At 37.2% G+C, this 18,558-nt stretch overlaps 2 protein-coding genes across 3 annotated transcripts in view; both read right to left on the bottom strand.

The window, feature by feature from the left end:
* muc5.1 (mucin 5.1, oligomeric mucus/gel-forming) overlaps window positions 1–18,558 on the bottom strand; it is a 107,791-nt gene that overhangs the window by 67,657 nt on the left and 21,576 nt on the right. The window lies entirely within an intron of this gene.
* On the bottom strand, window positions 2,122–9,290 carry LOC141364299 (intestinal mucin-like protein). The gene is made up of 15 exons (XM_073868525.1): window positions 9,164–9,290; window positions 8,452–8,633; window positions 8,097–8,281; window positions 7,931–8,000; window positions 7,683–7,813; window positions 7,549–7,580; window positions 7,143–7,287; window positions 6,199–6,291; window positions 6,044–6,084; window positions 5,850–5,969; window positions 5,630–5,728; window positions 5,422–5,541; window positions 3,073–3,112; window positions 2,824–2,941; window positions 2,122–2,598 (listed from the first exon to the last, which is right to left on the bottom strand). Exons 2-15 carry the CDS (start codon window positions 8,556–8,558, stop codon window positions 2,433–2,435), a joined length of 1,467 nt encoding a protein of 488 aa, XP_073724626.1. The 5' UTR covers window positions 8,559–8,633; window positions 9,164–9,290; the 3' UTR covers window positions 2,122–2,432.

Below are 18,558 nucleotides of genomic sequence, written 5' to 3'. Positions count from 1 at the left end.
TGGTGCTATAGAGAGGCAGGATTAGCTTCTCAATTATTTGTTTGAATTACAGTATGTACTTTTAGTTTCTACCTTTTTTCTCATTACTGTAATTCTGTAAATTACTACAGACTACTGAAGCAAACTGCTTATTTTCATTTACCTTAAAGAATTATGATGTTCTAAAAAAGACTTATAAATCATGTGATAAATCAAATCAATCAATAAATAAATCATTCTTTGAAGAAAACATTACTTTGTATGAAGTCACTGAAATTGTTGAAAGTGTAAAGATAAAAAGTTAGTATTTTGTGATGTTAGTGTTTTTCCTCTCAGTGTGTTGTGAGTGACAGTGTGTGTTATCTCATTGAGGGTTGTGTTTAGTGTTTGGCTGCACTGAGCTGTTTTGAGTCATGTGTTAAGAGTTGTGCTCAGGTGACTGTAGGTAGTGCAGACTGTAGTTAGAGTTTTGCACATGTAGCTCCAGTTGTGTTCACTGTCGTTTAGCAATCGAAAAAAACTGTAATACCTGTAATTCTTTTATGTTTTTTTTTTCTGAAAAACTATGCCTGAATTCAACACCTCACACCTATATCAACATCTAAAAACAATTTAAATCAAATTTAGATCATAATTTATGTTCATTTCATTCAAAAATGATATTTCAGACAAGCCAGTGATGTAGTTGAGGATTTTAGTGGTAAACAGGTACAAAAGTACTTCAAATCTCTCAAAACACAGCTTTATTGTATAGATGAGAAGTAAACAAAAATTGTTTGTATTATTGAAAATGTATATTTTTCCTACAATTATGCTTTCAATTTTTGGGTCATATAGAAGTGTGTGTGTGTGTGTGAGCACGTCTTTTCTATATTACATTTGTGCTCTAGTACCAGGCCTACTTTCTGTGTTGACATTTTCAGGTTTATTCTAGATGCATTGATTTTTTTTTATTTGACAAATTAAAAAAAAAGGATGTATTGTATTTCCCATTCCTTTCAATTGGGGTCATTTTTATCCCCAAAGGGCCTCTTTTGGTAAAATATTTTTTACACCCCTTTAGAACGACCAAATCAAGCCCAGTTTTTATATCAATCTTGACAGATAACTGGAAAAGTCACAAAATCTTATTCCACTGAGGTGAAGGGAACCATGTTTTTAAACTAAAGAAAAGTGGGTTGGGGGTAAGATTGACCCCAAGGGACTTATTAGGGTTAAATGTGTCGATTAAGTAAATTGAAATTAGGATGTACAAGTGGATGTAAGAAATACAATTATTAACAGCAACTTATTGTTAAGGCATACAATGTTACATGATATGAGTTTGCGAAATAAAATAATGCATTTGGTTTCCTCAGTTGAGTAAACTTAAAATGGTGGGTTATGCAGTGTTTGATATCTATATATAGTTTATTGTAATTGTTGATCTTTCTGGATAAGACAGCAAACATCTGTGGCAAGCGTTTGATTGTTTAAACATGTCCCTTCCGATGTTCTGTGTACATAAAACGAGCATCCTAAAATTTAAAGTAAACTGATACATATGAAATATGTGTTTATAAAACATGTTCTTTAAACAGCAGACTACAACTTTTGGACAGGTACGTGCCTTAATATAATGGTACACTATTATGGTACATTATTATTACGCATTCGAAAGACCACCTAATCTCTGCCTATTGGTCTAATGTGATGTACCAGGCACAAATGTTTTATCATCGGACCTGACTTCTTGCTCGAACCCACTGTGTTCGGCACGGCCTTTAGGTTTTATTGATAAAACTAAAGCAACTGCTCTCCGCCTCTGTTAATTTTTGTCTCATTTTGCGAGCATGTGACAGTTGCCCAAGTTTATTTCACCAAGTGCTCTGAAATATCAATTTAACAGAGCGGTTGAAAGTGGACAAAAGAGACGGATTAAGACACCAGGTGTGAACGGGAATGTGTCTGTCTCGTCCGCTTGTGATCCATCGACCAAAACACATCTTAATACCAGATGTAAATAGTCTCATACTCTTGGGTCATGATGTAAAAATCTTAAAATACATTACATTTTCCTGTCTATTTTATTAATTATACACACAAATACCAGAGTAATTGAATTTTTATGAAAGTTTGCTTAATCGAAGAGCCACTCAGGAAGATTTTAGCTGTTGCTGTTTATTTTGCTTTTATTGGATTCATGATTCATTTTGGCATTCAATATATATCATTTAAATATAGAGAGGATAAAGCAGGAAAAAGAAATTACCCCAAAATTACCTTAGCACCCTATTAAAGTCAAACTACAAGCAAAAAACTGTGTAGTGGAATTTTTCACCAAAGTAAAGTTTGTTAATTATGCACTACAATGGCTTGCATTGATTTTATAATTGCTTTCTTATTCAACAGGTAATGTTTAAATCAACAGTGATCAAGGCAAAGACTGAAAGACATTTTATGCGATAAGTATTCTAGTCTATGCACTTTGTTGGTGTGCATTCACAGCTCTCAGTGTAGCCGTAGTCGTACAGTTTCTCGCTGTTATCGGGACACTTCAGCTTCACTTGTTTAGTACTGATTTTACTCTCTCGGCAACAAGAGCAGCTGTGCATCATTTTATTAGCCTCCATTGAATACCTGTGTGGGTTTAGAAAGAAATGGGAGTCAAACGTGTGTAAACAGATGTCATCATATTTAGTGGTCTAACAGGAATAACCCCATACCTACATCATCTACTGTATTAACATGTAAGTGTGTTAGAGACTACATATATGTGAAATGAGTATGTCAAGACTAAAAGTTTTTTTGGAGAACTCATAAGTCTTGTTGTTTGTTATCGAACAGGTGCGTGTATGCTCTCACATTGACTGGGTGTCACAGTGGCCACTGCAGGAAGTCACTTCTATAGGCCCAATGGAGGTGCAGCCTTGTACATGGATTTGGGTGGTATTCCTCACTCGAACACAGTTACTGTGCTCACCTGACATGCAAGAAACATGTAAGCTTGTGTCATAAATGATACATCAAATGCATAGTGTTTTATGAAGAGTATGAAATCATTTTCTTATTAAAATTAATACAATTAGATTATATAGTTATTTCTTGTCTTACAGGTCTTGCAGCATCCATCCGCATCTGATGTCTCGGTTCCCTGCAAGGACACAAATAGAAGTTTGTTCAGACGTCAGCATGACATGTTTATACCCAGGTGAGTTGTCATTTCTGTACTGCCAGCAACACTAATGGCATCTGATGCACTACCGCCCAATTACTGTAAATACTTACAGACAGCCCCACCCCGTATTTATGTCAATGATAAAGCCAGCAATGATTTGAATGCCCAGAATGGTTTAAGAAAGAGACGCAGTGTTTACACTAATTTGGAAAAGTAAACATTGAAATGTTTTGTTTATAGATGGCTACGTGTTAAACTGGTGTTAAGGTAAAGTATTGATATTTATAAAGTGATACACTTCCAATTTAAAGGGAACTTACTTCACCTATGGAGGCTTGTTTTTAATACTTTTGCCAACTAATAAAATTCATACATTTGGTGCTTGTTATTCGCCTCACAGGAGCCAGTTGCTCCTTAGTGGATTTTTTGTATGGAGCCCTGCTTTAGTCGGTCAGTATTTAAGGGCACCTATTATGCAAAATCCACTTTTACAAGGTGTTTGGACATAAATGTGTGTGGGCTGTGTATTAACACAACAACCCTACGATGAAAAATAAAACACAACCCTACAATGAACAGTCCACATTAAACCAAAGCATTATTTTGTTAATGTGATGTCACACTGATAAAGCCCCGCCCTCAGCCATAGTTTCCATCCTCAGAAAGTTGTACGCTGTCCACCATATCAAAAGTGAGATAGTATTGTCTCAGACTGTATTCATAGGAATCAGATCTATTTCTTTCAACTCGCTGTTCAGCTCGCTGTTTCTTTTGTTAAAGGAGTGGGGAGCCGTTGCTCATTTGCATTTAAAGGTACAGACACAAAAACTGCACAATTTGACTCCCACCCAAATAGAGGCATTTTAGACATCCTATAATAAATGATCTGTGAGGTATTTTAAGCAGAAACTTTACAGACACATATTGGGCACATCAGAGACTTATATTACATCTTATAAAAATGGGCATAATATGTGCCTTTTAAAGGGACACTTCACCCATTTGCATTAAGCTTTGTATAGTTAGAACCCCAGTCATGTTTTTGAATGGTCGTGCATTATTTCCTCAGTTGTCGCTAAGACAGGAGAAATACAGATGAGATTTCAGTGTTGCACTTCCTTCTTTCAATGATGTAAAAATCATAAAGAAGTCCAATATCTTTGTTAAGGGGTTGAGACTACAAACACCCCTTTTCTCGGCCAAATAGGCACCAAATTCAAAATGTATGTTACATTTCGACTACAAATATGACGCACTTTCAAAAAAAGATTAATGTTTCTATGGGTGAAATGCTCCTTTAAGGGCCAATCTCATTTCTCTGTCTTACCCCTTTTTCTTCATATTCCTCTCGCCCCTTGAAACCGAATGTAGGGGAAGGGGTAAGACAGATCATTCGTCTTAAAAATGAGACACCACTCGATTACCGTTTGCGTCACCTTCCCTTGACACTAACTGGCTGTTACGTAAACAGACAAGCGTTGACATAAACAAAAGAGATGCCGTCGTCTCAGGTGTGGTATCGATTGCCTGAGCTGAGCTCAACAAATAGCGCATAACTTAGCTGCTAGCTAGCGCCTTAACTAGCGATTCAAAACAAAAACATTACAATTAAAACCACTTGAACATTTTATTAAAAGTATTATAAAAGATGAGTGTCATAATATATTCTCAATTACACTGCCGAAAATAACGTTACTTTCATTTGTGCGACTCCTTGACAGTTCAACGTTCAGCCATAAAACATCTTGATGCCGGCTCTCCTGAGAAATTCCTACGTTAACGTTTACCCCTCTTTTTCAAGTGTGCTCCTTATCACACTTCGTTTCAAGGGCTATGTATCCCTACGCCTTGGCCCTAGCCCTCGATCAAACCGAGAATTGAGACGCCACTTCGCCTCACATGAACGAGCAAAACCAGGGGTAGGGGTAAGGGCAGGGGTGTCCAATCCTGATCCTGGAGGGCCGGTGTCTCTGCAGAGTTTTATTCCAACCCTAATCAAACACACCTGATCCAGCTAATCAAGGTCTAACTAGGCAGACTAGATACTTTGAGGCAGGTGTGTTGAGGGAAGTTTTAGCTAAACTCTGCAGGACACAGGTCCTCCAGGACCGACTTTGGACACCCCTGGGTAAGGGGAAGGGGTAAGACAGAGAAATGAGACGCACCCTAAAGTTATCAAGGTTATATTTTCACAGAGTGTTTTTTAAATCTCTAAAAAATACTTCAGCTAGGTTTTCTCATGCAGGCAGGGTTACATGTCTTGTAAGTTACAGATATTTACTCACAGGGACACAATCATTTGAATTGTATTCAGGGCAGGTTTTCACGGCCTTCACCGGCACAAACGTGTCATTAATTCGCTGGCAGGAAATGCTCTCACATTTCTGCGTGAGCACTTCTCCAACCTAAATTGTAAGAATAGACAGCATACATGAGTATTGACAAACACAAAATACTTTGTATGGTCAACTCAATGAGCAAAGACATGTGTACCTTGATAATTAGTTTGGTGTTGTTTGGTGCATCATATATGCAGGCATTTTGCTTACACAGTGGACAACACTGTCCTTCCACCTTCACCTCTTCGAAGCCCTTGAAATGAAAATACATTTTCAAATACAGCACTTGAAATCGACCTATTCATGTATATTAGAAGTTGATATTATAAAGCAATCTTAATATATTGATCGCAAACATAAATTGTAATTATTACCTCAGCACAAGGTGTGCAGGTTAGATCGACACAAGTAACCGTATGAAACTTTGTATTTGGATCTTTATGCATTCCACAGTTACATTGCTTGCAGGGATCTGTGGGGATGTTAACCCCCGGCTAGAAAAAGGAAAGTAAAAGTCAGAAACTTACACCTGAAAAATCTCATTAAATAAATCCAGCTGATTACTTACCAGGTACTCAGTGTTCTTATACACACAAACATCTTTAGGTACTGATAGAAAAATACATTTAGAAATTAATTAATTGAATCATTTTATATTTCACCAATTTCAGACTCGAAATGTTCTCGCAATATTATACATTGTAAAACAGGAATCTGACTTACCACAGGGCGGACAGCAGCTGTCCTTGGTTTTATTTGCTGCCAGCTCATATCCAATATCACATCTTTTCTCAAAACACTTCTGAGTATCACAAACTGTATATGAAGAGTGGATAGGGAATCGTTTTAAATAATGTTTGAAAGTTTGCATTTTAATCATGTTTTAGATGTATATGAATAAATAAGCTTTCTATTGATGTATGGTTTGTAGGGTAGGACAATAACTGGCTGAGATTTGGCCTTTAAAGTTGTCATAATTATCAACACATATTATAAATACATTATTGAGATATTTATGGTAGGAAATTTACTAAATATCTTTACTTAATATCCTAAAGATAATTTGATAATTTTGATAATTGATAACAATAATTTGTAATTTTGATGCACATTGAAAATATCTTTGAATTTACTGTTCATTTCAACTTTCCTGACTAGTGAGTTGCTATAAATTATTAAATAAATAAAAAAGAAAATTTACAGTGCACTGTAAAAAGTGAAAGTTGTATTTCCTTAAAAATTACTTCAATTGGTAACCCTAACATATTTAAGTTTAATCAATTTAAAATGTCTTACTTTAAGTTAAAAAATAAATGTAAAAAAAACTTTTAAAAAATTACCTTAATTGGTAACATCTCAATTAGTGAGGAAATTTAAGGTTAAACTTTTTTTTGAGGTGTTACCAATTGAAGTAATTTTGGCTAAACTTTCACTTTTTACAGTGTATATTCAGGTTTATTTAATATAATGGATACATGTCGAGATGAGCTATATTGTATAGTTGTTTGCAATTTTGGTAAAGAGCAGATTTAGGTCCCGTCCAATCATACAATCCAAATATATAATCCTAATTGGTGTAATTTTTTTCTTGGTGAAATGGCCACCTTTTTTAATAATGAAATGAATTTCACTACATTATGGAAGAAGTTTTTTCAACTGTGACTCACCGCAGGTTGGGCAGCAGTTTTCAATAACTGATTTGTACCCATTAGGACAGGTTATATTTGGACACTTCATAGGTTCTGACACAATACCAAAGCTCTCACTGGAGCATGTATACGTGTTACAGCTTGAATTCCATGTATCTCCGGGCTACAAGAAAATAAAGTTGATTGTTATTTGTTGTGAGTTCTTTATGCTTGTATGAATAATGGAAATTGTGTTTGTTTAAATGTGAATAATTAAATGTATTTGCTTTAGACAGCAATATGTCTTAGTTTTAACTTTATTACAACCATAAACTTACTCTGTTTTCATTACAAGGCTGCAGGTTCAGCCTTACAGCAATACCAGAGGAAAGTTATTAAGGCTACGCTACACTCTTGCTTTTTCACTGGTTGCTAGACTACATACCTTTCTAGATATCCCATCAGAGTCAATGCAATCTACAGATGGAATGAAAATCAAATCAAATTATATACAGTAACAAAAACAATACAGTATGTTGCTAAACAATAGGAATTGGGAAAAGAGGTAAAATTTCTTACCGCAGTAAGGTGTGCATTCATCTGTCATCGAACTAACCAGATATGTGTTATTAGGACAGAAACAGCCTTCCATGACCTCTGCACGGCAGTCTTTATTATGGCATTCATCCTTTGCAATTTTATCATTGTACCTAGTTATAAGTGCACAATGGAAGCAGAGAAGTGGTGAATTTTCAGAGCATCAACTATTACAGTTTTAGCACTTTATTATACATTTAAAGAATTACTGATGCAGTTTAGACTTTTACCATGTACTGCAGGTTTTTTCCACTTTAGGCCCACAAGCCTTGTATACCTTGTTACTGGGGCATGTGTATGCTGTTATGAAAAACATTGACAGTCAAAACATTTAGGGTCACCTCATATACAGTATGGCACTGTATATTCAACAATATGTTCATTGTGCTGTCTTACCACATTGTCCTTTAAGATCTGCAGAATTTCTCCAATCGATACAGGTAGACTGCTGACCACACAACTTGGCATAGGCCTCCACGCTCTGACAGCCAATAGACGTATCGTTCATGTGGCACACATCATATTTGCATGCCTGATAAAAGCCATCTGGAGGAACGAACTGATGACAGCTTTTGAACAAGCTGTGAACAAAACAATCAAAACAGTGACTTTACATTTTTGACATGCTGATTTTTATAAGCAAAGAAAAAACGATGAAACAAATTCACACTTAATGCCGACTAAACTTAATATTGATGAGTCAGTAAAACATCTTCCCCACTAGTTATGACAACTTTCTACTTTTTCTTACTTGCTCTTGATGACATCACATATTTTTGGTTTGCAGTCGGGAGTTGGAGGCTTTGGTTGAGGTGGTGGGGTTGTGCAATTTGGTTGTACTGCCCACAATCCTGCCATGTCCTCACACGATTGGTGAATTGTTCCATTAGGAAGTCTGCAGTCATTTGAGGTACTGTTGTCACAAACACCACAATTTTAAAAGAGGTTAAGATTAAACCAAGACTAGGCCTTAGTTACTTATATTAGGACATTAATGTTGTTTTTACAAACTAACCTTACAGAAAACAATATTGGTGTGCAACAAAACAATAGCACTGATATATAAGTGCAAGATGTGCTTACATTTTGGCAGCTCAAACATGTATTTTAGTCTGGGGCTAGGATAAGCCCTGTCCGGGAAACCACCCCAAAGAGTATGACAATACCAAATATGCCATGGTTGACAATACTTTCCGTCCCTCCGTCCACCATGGTAAAATATATTAAAAATCAAATTTTTTGAACTTCTCCTAGACCATCAGAATCTAGTAATTCTTCATTCTTAATAAATGAGTTGTAAGGCGTTGATTGTTTTTATGTTGTACCAAAAGCAGAAATTAATTTGTGACATTTGATTTCTTTACATAGGTATGCATTTAAATTGGCTTATAAACATGGCCAGATGGACAAAAACATTAATTCATCTTGATTTTGTGAAGGATCTGTCATCTGTACTCACCACACTGTCCCTCTGTATTACCATGAAAGTAAGAGAATGGGAGCGTCACTGCAAAACCGATATGAGTAACTTGAACTTCTGCTTTGATTTCATCGATTTTCAAAATCACTGTCTCACCAGATGAGGTGATAATGAAGCCGTTGTTTGCATAAGTAAGTTGTTTTTTATCACCATCAACATAGACCTGTAGTAAATGGTAGGACAGAGGTTCTGTCACTTTAGGAATGGATATCAATCACTCAACACTGAACCAAAATTGTCATGTGAACTACAGTATTGTTTGCAGCAGTCTACACACTTACCTCTATCACTTCTGTGTTAGTAATCTTGACAGTATGGGATTTGTAATATACGGTTATGTACTCAGGGCAAGCCAGATTGTTTTGAACATCACAGTAATAGTTTTTAACATGAATACTGATGTTGTATTTTGGGATGATTTCTTGCATCAACACATAGGTACAGTTTCCTTGAAAAGCGTAGTATTTTCCATCAAAGGTTCTGTAATGAGGGTCACCCCAGCCATTGCATTGACCTGTCAAACCAAGTTATTCAGGTTATAACAGTATTTTTAAGATGAATATTATAATGTCATTTCTATAGGCATGATTTAAACTCACATGGGCACTCATATTTGGGGCAGCAGCTGTCATAAAACACAGGATTTAGACCATTTACACATTTAGGTATACTGGATTGCTCACACGGTAGAGGTTGAACCTTAATAATCCCATTAAGACAGGTATGGTTCTTACAATTCTCTATCCATGATTCCCCATGCTGGAAAACATTGGGTAAAAGAGATTATAAAATGGGTTAAAATTTATTGCAGGTGTTTTTGTTGGGTGTACAACAAGTGATATACAGATAGTTAGTATTGGTAACTGATGCTTTAGTAATTCACTACTTCTTACAAATTACGTAGCTCTAAAATATTTTATATATTATATTATTATATTTAATTATATTACACGATCAAGGCTGCAGCTCAGCTCTAATTTAATATCTTAACACATTTTATTTTAAGTTTAATATTTATAGACAGCTGTGTTTGATTGGTGTTGAAGCTAAACTGTGCAGGACAGTGGTCCTCCACGATTACCCAAGGAGAAATATCAGCACAAAGGTCATGGATACGCATCCTAAAGAACACACCTACTACTAAGAAGTACTGTAAGTCGATTTTGATTAAAGCATCTCTAAAATGCATAAATGTAAAATACCTTATGGTTGTTTTCACAGTTTTTTGGAGGCGGTGGAGTGGGGGGTGAGTAACATCGTTCAGTCCATTTCACAGTATCACAAGAGGAGTTACAAAGAGCAAAGAAGCACCAACCCGCTTTGTCTGTTACGTTGTAGATCAAAGAGTCTATAATTGGAAGCAAATATTGTAGTAAGTTAAAAAAAGATATATACATCATCTCAATGTTTAAAGGTATGTTTTTTTTTTACATCAAAGAGGTCAATGTTCTATAAAATAATCCTGTAGATTTCAGAACTAAGAAAATGTATTAGTCCAAAAAGAGCTTTTATGAGCTTTTTATTGAAAAGCTGCCGGTGTCAGAAATGTCTCAGTATGATGTCAGATAGATAGATAGTTTATTGTCCTGTAAACAGGAAATTTGTTTTCACAAACTGTCATACAGTACACGCAGCAAGTACAAACATATATACACAAAAAAACAACAAAACACAAGGTGGTGAATGTTCAGTTTTGTAGCTTATTGAGGATTGAGATCGCCAATGGTACAAAGCTCTTTTTGAAACATGCCCTTCTCCATGTCAGGGTCCTATACCTGCGTGAAGTGAAGTTGATGTTGATTGAGGGGGTGCTCTGGGTCCGTTGTTATAGATTGGACAAGGCGGGCTATTGCTCTATCATTAAGTTCTGAAATGTTAGGTGTAGAGGAATGTATTATTTTAAAGCTATGTGTGTGATTTTATTGAGTTTGTTTTTGTTAGTGACTGACAGCATAGTGTAAAAACTAGTGGAGCCGTATAACAAAATGGGCTGGATAATGCTCATATACAGAAGTAACAGAAGACGAGGGGCAATGCCAAGGGAGCTGAGTTTCCGCAGAACATGCAGACGTTGTTGTGAGCGTTTTTGGATGTCTGTTATGTGATGGTCAAAAGTGAGCTTTTTGTCCAGGGTGAGTCCAAGGTATTTGAATTTCTCCACCTGTTCTATGATGTTGCCATGAATGGAGATCTGACTGAGATCGTCATGTCATAGTGCAACGAAAGAATGCTTCTGCAAAAGATCAATGCCTACTACTAAAACATCACTGCCTTTTAGCCCCACCCACCATGAGATGTAAACACAGGATTACTCGAGCAACAAAAAAGATTTCTCAGAACTTTGTTTAATGACATTTTAGACCATGTCAGTTTGCTTAACGTTCATTTCAGATTTGTTATAAACAAGACACAGCTTGACGCAGAAGTTTCAGAGAGATGGAAATAAAGAATAAAAGAAACCCATAGTAATGTTGCAACACACAAGTGTCAGTACTAATCATTTTTAATTCTTGCTTTTTCTGTCACAGATAGTGATGGGAAGTCCGACTCTTTTTTGTGAATCAGTTCTTTCGGATAGTTCGTTTCAAAGAACTGGTTCAAAAAACCAATTCACCAGATCTTTAACGTACTTTACGTAATGACGTCATTCGCATCTAATTCTTTCATCCAGGAGGGTAAATACATAAAAAAATTCAAAAATTCCAACTAAAGCACATTCAAAAACTTTTAACAGAAATCCTGATCAAGCTCATAACAACTTAAAATATAATCTGCACACACACACCTAACAAATACATTTTAGTCAAAACGGTGTTTAATATAACTGTTCCAAGCATAAGTTTTATGGTAAAATTAAATAAACTTACTTTTTGTCTGTCAATCAATTTAGTTCATGTAGGCTAGGCTATAGTATTAGCACAGCAACTCACTGATGTCCGAACTGTTTGGCTCACGTTAGCTCAGTATCCACAAATCTTTGATTAGTTCTTTGGATGCGTCCGATAGAAACTGTTCTCAAATCAGTGAACTGGTGACTCCATAAATGCACCAACCTGTTCCTGAGAGTCACTGTATCGTGCTTTTCAGTAACATGTGCGCAGTATTAACGGCTCATCAAGTCGGACACGTCCGATAGAAACCGTTCTTGATTCAGGTATTCATTTTATCGGTGACTCTGGAATACCAATATGTTTGTTGCGCATGCTCAGTATCAACAAAATTCACCATGTCTTGGTTCAGTCAGTGATACTGTTGGGGAGAGCTTCTACGAGTTAAGATACGGATTACTCTCTCTTAATTAGAATCGGAATGACTGTCGAGCACATCTGAAAGTGAGTAACTTGTGGATCATTGCTGTCTCGAGACACAAACTTTTTAAACGATTCAGTCCGATTAGGTGTACTGATTCAAGTCGTTCACTGAAAAGAATCAGTTCAAAAGAACGATTTGTTCACGAACTGGACATCACTAGTCAGAGATCATTTGATATAGGGCTGGGCGATATGACGGTATATTCCGTTACCGCGGAATAAAATGTCAGATGTAACAGATTTTTCTACTGTATTCCGTCTATTCCGCGGAATGCAAATAAGTAGGCGTGGCTAACTCTGCCCACATGCATGTTAGACTTAGTGTGACGGAAAAACATGTAAAATAATTCACTAATAAAAAATTAATGAGTTATTTGTGTAATTTTATAATAACTGCCAGTGAATCCACCGCGGGTCTCTCTCTCTCTCTCTCTCTCTCTCTCTCTCTCTCTCTCTCTCTCGATCTGTGCTCATGCAGCCAGTCGGTCTCTCGCGTGCAGAGGTCTGTCTCTAGGCATGCGCAAGGAGCTGCAACGCCAAATAAAGGGTTCTTCTCGAATATAATGCTAATAGTTGGAAAGTTTTCTTAACTTTAAGCAAGCTAAGACAAAACTTGACGTGCCATTTGCTTATACAAACATTGATCGGAAATATGAGAAAGAGACAGAGGCGATTCTAGGGTTAGAGCTTTAGGGGTGCTGAGCACCCAATGAGCTCCGCTGCCACCACCCACTCTTTTTTCCTACAGAAACCAATAATATGTCTATTGTAAAATAACTATCATTTTAACATTGGTTCAACTAACTCCAAAATCCAGATTTTTTTGGAGACCTTTCAGGCATGAAAACGGGTCAGGGGTGAAAAAGATGAGAAGAATATTACCCCTCTAGGGTCTGGGTGTCAGGACTCTGCCTTGAAGTCTTGTTATATTTGTATTTTGTCATGGTGGCAGAGTTCTGGCAGTCCCTGGCCTTGTGTGGAGGTTCATGCCTTGTTTTTGTGTTTGGCATGTACCTCCGGTGTCTTGTCATTTGTCCCCGCTCCCTCGTCCTCCTGCTTATTGTTAATTATCACTTATTCCCATCACCTGTTCCCGCTTGTTATCTTGTTTGCTTTCTTCTATTTAATGTCAGTGTATCTTTAGTTCTGTGCAGGTTCATTGTGTTCTGTATAGTGTTTCATGTTCCAGTCAAGTCTGGCAATCTTGCAGAAGTTTAGTGTTTCGTGTTTCATGTCGTGTACCCCCTCGTGGGTCTTTGTTTTGTTAGTGTCTAAAAATAAAGTGTTTTCTGTTTTCCCCGACATCGTCTGCATTTGGGTTAATCTGTCCTGCCAAACCCTCACACTGGGAGCATGTTCCCCCTTAGACTTTTTTTAAAATTACACATTTTAAAGCATCAACCTGATAAGTTTTGAGATGCATTTTTTTGCCAACCTTTTTATTTCTAATTAGTGGCGAGGTAGCACTTTTTTGCCATTAATGCCATATTAAAGTATCAGGACAAAAGGTGGGCTACAGCAGCAGTGTGGGTATGGTTTTATGTGGATATACAGTGTGTCGTTTTAATCCTTTGTCAAAATGACAAATCTCCTAATTTATAACTTTTATGCCTACAACATATGGTAGGTTTATTAATAGTTTGTTAATTTGCAGCTTTTCTTTTAACAGTCCTTTAATTGAACCATTACCTTTACTATATGTCTAAAACAAAACACTTGTGACTCCTGCACTAAGGGTTATCCCCTTCATATTAATCTACATGTGACAAACTAAAAAAATATTTATTGTCTAGTTTGATAGTCAGACAGTTAGTCATTTCACACATAGCTTACCGGTACTGGTGGTATACAGTGATATGTATTGTTTGTTTTCACTCTGTTCCAAACGCCATGTTTTCATGATGACTGACCAGAAAAGACGCACGTGACGTCATGTTTACATGACTTCCGATTGTTAAAATAAGTCTCAAATTAACGATAAATCATACAATAAACTTTAACAACGGAGACACACGTATGCAACTACCCACTGAGATGCACAAAACTGCATGCGTCTTGCGGAAGAACATTGTAACCAGCGCTACTTCTCTCCGTTTAAGTATATGGACGAGTCACCCAGGTACTGTGCTACTCCACAGCGCGGGTACCCGCCGGACTAAAATAATCAGAAAATAAACACTTATTATACCTGTACCATGGTGATTCATTATAAGACAAAAACACGGCTTGAAAGATTGATTCGTGATGTACTCGCTCATTATAAACATAACATAAACATTTTGTAAGATTTTAACAAAAAAGTTGCATCATAACACTTTTAACTGATTCTCACTCTGCGTGTGTTTCACGCTGAATGACGGTCGAGCTAAGCGATGCAGGTACAGAGAAGTAAAAGAAGAGGATGACACCATTTGCTTAGCGGGGAGGTTTTCATTTTCTACCTTAACATATACATTTTAAACCACAAACTACGGAGTATGTTTTGGACATTATTTAACCTTGTCAAAGACGAACGAACATTTTAGAATAAATACATTTCTTGCTCCAAGTTTTAGGGGTGCTGAGCTCCTTTTTAGGGGTGCTGAAGCACCCCTAAAAAGGGGCTAGCCTCGCCCATGGAAAGAGATGCAAATGTTAAGGTCTAATAGAAAATAAATGTGTCAAGACCTTAAAACGGACTTCATGATCCTCACATCATATCATAACACCTGTCATATTAATAATATCTAGAGCTTCGTCTCTCATATAGGCTGTAGGTATTCATCATATATTTATTCTTGTTAATTTTACATATTGCCTATTTTTAAGGCGGAGTCCACGATGTTTGAAAAACGCTTTGGAAAAGGAGACGGGCCGACTACCAAAACACACTTATACCCAATCAGCAGTAAGGAGCGTGTCTACTACTAACCGACATCCTTGCCGGGTTGTGTATGTGTGGGGCGGGTCTATCAATAGAAGGTCCAGATTCTATTGGGGTAGGGGCGTGTTTGTTTAGGCGATTTCAAATATCAACATTGGCTTTCAAACATCGTGGACTCCGCCTTTAATGTAATGTATGCATAAATACAAAATACACTGAAGGCATACTATAGCTTCAATAGTCTATCAAATTAATAACTCTATTATAAACTAGGTTCTGTCTTATCAAGACTTAATCTGTTGTTATCTTCTGTGCATTTTTACTTTAACATTATTAACTTTAAATGGCTCATGATTTAAAACTGCGGTGAGCATTTAGTTAAAAGCTAGAGTGAGTGGGAAATTTCTGTACATTTTTATAATAAAAAACTATTTAAACCGAAAAACATTTATACCGTGAAATATAACGTTCCGTGAAATAAAACGACTCATTCCATGGAATAGATTTTTGGTCAGTCCGCCCACCCCTATTTGAAATGTACTAAGTATTTAGGAGTGGATTATTAATCAAGGAAAACTTGGCACTTTGGGACTCACTCTCGTGACAACATAATAAACCCAATCACAATATATGACAGATAAAGCGATGCGGTATCTTGCTTTGCCTATACAAATATTGTTTCACCCCTTCTTTTCTGTTTTTCAGAGAAAAAATCTATAAGTTGACCTCAAGTTAAAAACAATTGCAGTTAAAGTATAGCTGAATCTCAAATGTACAAAGAATAATCTTTACTCTAACAAGATGATTACATTATGCCTTCCTGTAAAGCTGCTTTGTGACTGTGACTGTGGAAAGCGCTATTCAAATAAATGTCAATTGAATTGAAGATGTCTGTGACAATAATTGAGGCTTTATACACTAAAAAAAATGCTTGGTTGTTTTAAAACCCTGCTGGGTAAATATTGGACAAAGCACACCTCTGGGTTTAAAATGACCCAATGGTTCCAAACCATAGCTGGGTACCAACAACTCAGCATTGGGTCATTTTTAACCCAGTGTATTCTCCCCAAACAACACAGCATGTTTTATAGTGTAGGTATAAAAAAGATTGAAACAAATTAATACTTACTTGGTAGGTAAGTTTCATTCAAGTATGTGCAGCTGCAATTAACTTGAGGGTGTGCTTTGTCTGGGGTTGTTGAATGTGTATGTATAATTAATGGTGTTGTGGTTGGTGTCTTTGTTGCTGTGGGGGTTGGTGTTTCAGTAGTTGTTGTGGTAGAAGTGGTTGTTGTTGGTGGTGTCTCTGTTGCTGTGGGGGTTGGTGTTTCAGTAGTTGTTGTAGTAGTGGATGTTGTCGTTGGTGTCTCTGTTGTTGTGGGTGTTTCAGTAGTTGTTGTTCCAGTAGTGGTTGTTGGTGTTTCTGTTGTTGTGGGTGTTGGTGTTTCAGTAGTTGTTGTTGTAGTAGTGGTTGTTGTCGTTGGTGTCTCTGTTGTTGTTGGTGTTTCAGTAGTTGTTGCGGTAGTAGTGGTTGCTGTCCCTGGTGTCTCTGTTGCTGTGGGGGTTGGTGTTTCAGTAGTTGTTGTTCCAGTGGTGGTTCCTGTCCATGGTGTCTCTGGTGTTGTGGGGGTTGGTGTTTCAGTAGTTGTTGTGGTAGTAATGGTTGTTGGTGTCTCTGGTGTTGTGGGGGTTGGTGTTTCAGTAGTTGTTGTGGTAGTAATGGTTGTTGGTGTCTCTGGTGTTGTGGGGGTTGGTGTTTCAGTAGTTGTGGTAGTAGTAGTTGTTGTCGTTGGTGTCTCTGTTGCTGTGGGGGTTGGTGTTTCAGTAGTTGTGGTAGTAGTAGTTGTTGTCGTTGGTGTCTCTGTTGCTGTGGGGGTTGGTGTTTCAGTAGTTGTTGTTGTAGTTGTTGTCGTTGGTGTCTCTGTTGTTGTGGGTGTTGGTGTTTCAGTAGTTGTGGTGGAAGTAGTGGTTCCTGTCCCTGGTGTCTCTGTTGCTGTGGGGGTTGGTGTTTCAGTAGTTGTGGTAATAGTAGTTGTTGTCGATGGAGTCTCTGGTGTTGTGGGGGTTGGTGTTTCAGTAGTTGTTGTGGTAACAGTTGTTGTTGTCATTGGTGTCTCTGGTGTTGTGGGGGTTGGTGTTTCAGTAGTTGTTGTTGTAGGAGTGGTTGTTGATATTGGTGTCTCTGTTGTTGTGAGTGTTGGTGTTTCAGTAGTTGTTGTGCAAGAATTACAACAATATACACGTATTTCATAATTATAACAAAGTGGTGGTATGCTGTTTAAATTTAAATTTTCTCTATTTGAACATGTCAGTCCAATGGATTTATTGCAATACACCTTTTGTCCTAAAGATTCCAAGGATGCTTTTGGATAATCTACTGCTCTACATTCAATATCTTCAGGGCTCTGACAGGAAATTTTTTCTGATTTCCACAATGTATCGATAGATTCTGTTTCAAATCCGTTGGTTTCTTTAGGGGGTCGGTTGCTGTCAATCCAGTCTGACCATTTACAGGTGTTGGTGTAACAGGGGGTTGGTGTTTCAGTAGTTGTTGTGGTAGTAGTGGTTGTGGATGTTGTTGTCTCAGTTGCTGTTGGGGTTGGTGTTTCAGTAGTTGTTGTTGTAGTAGTGGTTGTTGTCGTTGGTGTCTCTGTTGCTGTGGGGGTTGGTGTTTCAGTAGTTGTTGTTGTAGTAGTGGTTGTGGATGTTGTTGTCTCTGTTGCTGTGGGGGTTGGTGTTTCAGTAGTTGTTGTTGTAGTAGTGGTTGTTGTCGTTGGTGTCTCTGTTGCTGTGGGGGTTGGTGTTTCAGTAGTTGTTGTTGTAGTAGTGGTTGTTGTCGTTGGTGTCTCTGTTGCTGTAGGGGTTGGTGTTTCAGTAGTTGTTGTTGTAGTAGTGGTTGTTGGTGTCTCTGTTGTTGTTGGTGTTTCAGTAGATGTTGTGCAAGAATTACAACAGTATACACGTATTTCATAATTATAACAAAGTGGTGGTATGCTGTTTAAATTTAAATTTTCTCTATTTGAACATGTCAGTCCAATGGATTTATTGCAATACACCTTTTGTCCTAAAGATTCCAAGGATGCTTTTGGATAATCTACTGCTCTACATTCAATATCTTCAGGGCTCTGACAGGAAATTTTTTCTGATTTCCACAATGTATCGATAGATTCTGTTTCAAATCCGTTGGTTTCTTTAGGGGGTCGG

This window comes from Misgurnus anguillicaudatus, chromosome 6 (assembly GCF_027580225.2).
Source record: "Misgurnus anguillicaudatus chromosome 6, ASM2758022v2, whole genome shotgun sequence".
Classification (NCBI taxonomy): Eukaryota; Metazoa; Chordata; class Actinopteri; order Cypriniformes; family Cobitidae; genus Misgurnus; species Misgurnus anguillicaudatus.
The sequence above is the reverse complement of the archived record's forward strand: the minus strand, read 5'-3'. Positions and strand labels throughout refer to the sequence as shown.

Coding starts and splice junctions, on each gene's coding strand:
- LOC141364299 (XM_073868525.1), bottom strand. CDS start 8,558: ATGGCAGGATTGTGGGCAGTACAACCAAATTGCACAACCCCACCACCT. Junction 7,288..7,548: donor CTGATGGGATATCTAGAAAG/GTATGTAGTCTA, acceptor ATTTTCTTGTAG/CCCGGAGATACATGGAATTC. Junction 5,729..5,849: donor CCTGCACACCTTGTGCTGAG/GTAATAATTACA, acceptor TTTCATTTCAAG/GGCTTCGAAGAGGTGAAGGT.